This window comes from Limulus polyphemus, unplaced genomic scaffold (assembly GCF_000517525.1).
Source record: "Limulus polyphemus unplaced genomic scaffold, Limulus_polyphemus-2.1.2 Scaffold2986, whole genome shotgun sequence".
NCBI lineage: Eukaryota > Metazoa > Arthropoda > Merostomata > Xiphosura > Limulidae > Limulus > Limulus polyphemus.
In genome coordinates this window covers 115,277-119,980 of record NW_013668596.1, presented here as the reverse complement: position 1 = coordinate 119,980, position 4,704 = coordinate 115,277, and the positions used below count along the sequence as shown (strand labels likewise).

Genomic DNA, 4,704 nt, shown 5'->3' with positions numbered 1-4,704 from the left:
TGTTTTTGATCCATCACATCGAAAGTTTCGCCCTTGCTGCGACCCATCTCTGTTTGAGTTCCGGGTCGACAATGTCCCGATCCTCCTTTCCGACTCCATGACCTATCTAGGCATTGTCTTTGATAGGCATCTTACTTGGAAGCCACACTTATCAATCCTTTCTGTTAAGGTTTCTCGTCGTCGTTATCTCCTCCGTTCTCTCACCGGTACCTTCTGGGGCCTGAACCCTCCTCTTCTGCTATACACATACAACACAGTTATCAGACCCTGCTTAACCTATGGACATACAGTCTGGATATCTGCTTCTTTGGCCTTCTACTTAACCTATGGACATACAGCCTGGATATCCGCTTCTTTGGCCTTCTACTTAACCTATGGACATACAGCCTGGATATCCGCTTCTTTGGCCTTCTACTTAACCTATGGACATACAGTCTGGATATCCGCTTCTTTGGCCTTCTACTCTCGTCTCTAGATTTTGGAGCGCCATGCCCTCCGGCTTGCTTTTGGTGTCAAACTCCCTAGTTCCACTTCCGAACTTTATCGCCGTATCGACTTTCCTCACATTCTATTACACCTTCGATGGGAGGGACATAACATAGAGGTTGAGTAGGTGATCAGCTGGTGCCAAAATGCTTCTTGGAGTGGGTGCAGTGGTGGCGAGAACATCGAAGAAGATGAGATTGTGATCACGAAAACATTTATTAACATAGCGAGTGTGAAGCTAATTGACAATCCCGATCACGTCGAGATGCCGATGTCCCCTTTTCCCCCATTTATCTATTCCGATTCCCAATACCCGTTGACAGTTCCCACACTATCTCCATTATGTAATATAGACTGATCAGTGTTCATCCATATTTCTCCTCTGTTTGCACATACCGTATTTCCACTTCCTGTGCTGACTTGCCTCCCCCCCCCCCCCCGGGATTGGAATGAAATAACGCATATGTTGTTATCTATTGACCGATAAATCGTGTAACATTACAGTGATATTTAAGTGATTGGTATGTAAGTGACTGATACAAATAGTGTTTTGATTGAAAATTCTGTGTGTTACTTTCCAAACCGATCTGGTGAGTTCTTGTTCTTCCTTCTAGGATGTACGTCTAGCAACACATGCTTTGAACGCTTTCCAAGGCTACGTTTTATTTTCGTCAGATCGCGGAGGAATACGAATTGAATACGCAAAGAACAAAATGGGAGAGGTAAGCCTAACATGTGATTACCATCTGGTGATTACTAATAAGGTAAGCCTAACATGTGATTACCATCTGGTGATTACTAATAAGGTAAGCCTAACATGTGATTACCATCTGGTGATTACTAATAAGGTAAGCCTAACATGTGATTATTAATAATCAGTTTATTAGTTTTTTTAACTTTCAGCTAATTCTCCTTAGTAGTTATTAGTCACAATACTAAAGTCGTTTGTCTAAAATGAGAAGTGACTTACAATTATTGAAACTCAATTTTATGAACATGATGGAAAAATAGGCCTAACGTAAGCCCTATTCGTGATAATATTAACCGGGCGATAGACCTAGCCTTTGACATGATTTCAAATTAAAATCAAAAGTATAAGGTCATATAACAATAATAATAAGAAACCATTAATAAGGTTATAAAGATGAATTTTTAGCAATTACTGCCGGGGGGGGGGGGGAGCAGTTAAAGTTTTTGGGGTGATCACCAAATAGTAGTGTAGATTTAAAGGAAAGATAATTCAGCTTTCTTAACGATTTTAAAAAATCATACAGTTTTTAGAAAAATTGATAATATGATTATTAAACCACTAAGTAGGATAAACTTGGGTGGGCCAGAGTGAAATTTGGGGTGCACAGTCCACCCTACTAGTATCGACCCTGAGCTAAGTAATCAATCTATGATTGATCAAGCGGCTTTTCTGTGTATGAGTTGTAAAGTGGAATAATCAAGGCTGATGACAGGGGCATAAGAAATGCGGTTAATAAAAAGAAAAAAAACATTTTTTTCTGTACTTAATTTTTGAATTTCTAATCAACGACAGATCTGGGTTTCTTCTAACGAGAAAATAATTGTGGTTGAATATTTTTCAAGTTGTTCGATATGATTGTTTGTTTGTTTGTATTTGAATTTCGCGCAAAGCTACACGAGGGCTATCTGCGCTAGCCGTCCCTAATTTAGCAGTGTAAGACTAGAGGGAAGGTAACTAGTCATCACCACCCACCGCCAACTCTTGGACTACTCTTTTTACCAACGAATAGTGGGATTGAACGTCACATTATAACGCCCCCACGGCTGAAAGGGCGAGCATGTTTGGTGTGACGGGGATTCGAACCCGCGACCCTCAGATTTCGAGTCGAGCGCCTTATCCACCTGGCCATGTTCGATATGAATAGAAATTAAAAAATGTAATTAATTCAATAAGCGATATTCGGGAATTTATTTATGAAGTTAGAATTGTTTGGTAAAAATTTATAAAAATGATCACTCAGTCGAAATAGCTCAAAACAACACTTTGTTTTTGACGAACTATAATGTTTTAAAGAGTTTTGTTTTTAAATATCCTAAGAATTAACTTCGTGTAAAAACTTCGTGATTAAATTATTAAAGCTTTCATAAAATGTAGAGTTTATGTAGGAGACAATTAACCGACTTTGATGAAAGGCTACGTTTTCTTTCTTAATTAGGTTTCACGTGATTGAAAGAAGACAAGTGAACCAAGAGAGATGTTGTAATATTGAATTAATGACTTTGTTATTGGAAAGCGTATTTGAAGCGTAGTATAACGCGTATAAACTGTGACAAGAACAATGAGTGTTACAAGGACTATAACAAGGTTTGGTTTTTTATTATCCTGGATTGAAGACTGTTTCAATCTTGGAATTGGACCATTTTTTCCATTATATTGATAACGTAAAAACGAATAGAGTTTTAAGTTCTGAACAATTATTACTTTTTACTTACAATTTTTTGTGGGGGGGGGGGTGAAATATTAGCATAACACCTTATGAAAAGAACTTAACATTTAATTAAATTAATTTTTAATTTCCTCTTATCAGTTTGAGACTTCAAATTTATTAAATACGTAGGTGTCTCAAAATTTGAAATATATCATTTTGTCTTAGCTCGTATTTTTGCCGTTTCGAACTGTTATCTTATTATTCTTACCCATATAATCAAGTTAGGGTTACGAAAACGTAAATAAGAGAATATTATTAAAGTAACGAGCACCAATGGGAAGCTTCGTTGCTATAACAACATTATAAATATGTATATATAACTTATAATCGATCTAGAAAATTGATGAAATATCTTTACAAAATAAAAATGTAACCGTTTTGCATTGATTAATAAATAAATTATTTTTGAATATTTTACTAATTAAATTTGCAGGATTCCATATATAAGAATAAAAGAATGCCATAACTTCCCAGAATTTCTACATAAAAGGTTAAAGTCTAATAAAATGATTTTAAGGCTAACGTATTTAGTAAATGAAGTCTTACTGGTTTGAATTGTAAAACAAAATGTACCTAAAACTGAATTGGGAGTGTTTTTGACATAGAATTTGGATCACATCTATCAGAACGAGTTGTCGTAAAACATATATACTGATTTCTGTTACAGAATGTTTTTGTTTACGAAAATCTTCAAAGAATTAAATTTTTGACAGTAGAATAGGTTCGTAATTATTTTTAACTAATGTTCACACGTAACTTCAGTTCTACATTTTAATCAAAATTTAAAAAATGGTTATGATATACTTTGTTTCTCAGAAAGTAGTATTGAATTTAGAAAAATAGCATTTATATTGTGTATTTAAATCAAAAAAAAGTTAGGAAAGGTTCCCCTTTTATTAAGCCTAAATTTTGGCTTCTTTTACTAAGCCTAAATTTTGACTTCTTTTACTAAGCCTAAATCTCGAAATTTCTTATGGGTAGTAGTTTCTAGAGATTATGAAGCATGCAACGGTTATAAGTCTAAGTAACAATGTAGCAGTGAAAAATAATCTATAACTTTTAACTGTCTCTCCAAATAATGGAGAAAAACTTGAAGAGTTGGATGTTTTACTTATACGGTATTACACAGAGAATTATTTATAAGAGGACTTGAAATTGATTTTATTGAATTATCTTTCGATTCATATCATACTTCAGGAACCTTATATTTTGTGATAAGATCAAGAATTGGTTGCAAATCCAAGTTTTACGCATATCAAAGATGTTTATTAAGGCATTACTCATCATATTTAGATCGTTGATAATTTTTCCATTTTCTTCACTTCATTTCTCAATATTTTCATATTTAGCCTCTTGCTGCAGATGACAGATACTTTTTTTTTAATGTGCGAAAAGCTCATAACTGCTACTATGCAACTAATCCTTACTGTAGTCTTACTATAAAATAAGCTTACTGTGATTAACACACAGGGTTGCGAAGGTTATTAAGATTATCAAAATAACCATGTAATTTTATAAGTAGTTCTTTCGTTTGTTTACATTAGGTCCATGTTTAACATGAAAATATTAATATGATAATTTTCCTAGTAATGTATGAATTTTATAAATATATATATTGATATGAGGAAAGTCATTTCAATTAATGAGATTAATAGTCGATTTTTTTTTCGTACATTACATTCTTTTTAGAGATACTAATATGACTATAAATACGTTTTTCCATCTAGTACTAATTATATTCTTATAGTAGATAATAATT

At 33.9% G+C, this 4,704-nt stretch overlaps 1 protein-coding gene across 2 annotated transcripts in view; it reads left to right on the top strand.

The window, feature by feature from the left end:
• LOC106468380 (protein couch potato-like) overlaps window positions 1-2,960 on the top strand; it is a 15,840-nt gene extending 12,880 nt beyond the window's left edge. For both annotated transcript variants that reach the window (XM_013928802.2, XM_022396724.1), the window contains exons 8-9: window positions 1,101-1,208; window positions 2,673-2,960. In XM_013928802.2, coding sequence (XP_013784256.1) covers window positions 1,101-1,208; window positions 2,673-2,687 — 123 coding nt within the window. In that variant the 3' untranslated portion in view covers window positions 2,688-2,960. The remainder of the gene's footprint in view (window positions 1-1,100; window positions 1,209-2,672) is intronic.
• The last annotated feature ends 1,744 nt before the right edge of the window (window positions 2,961-4,704 follow it).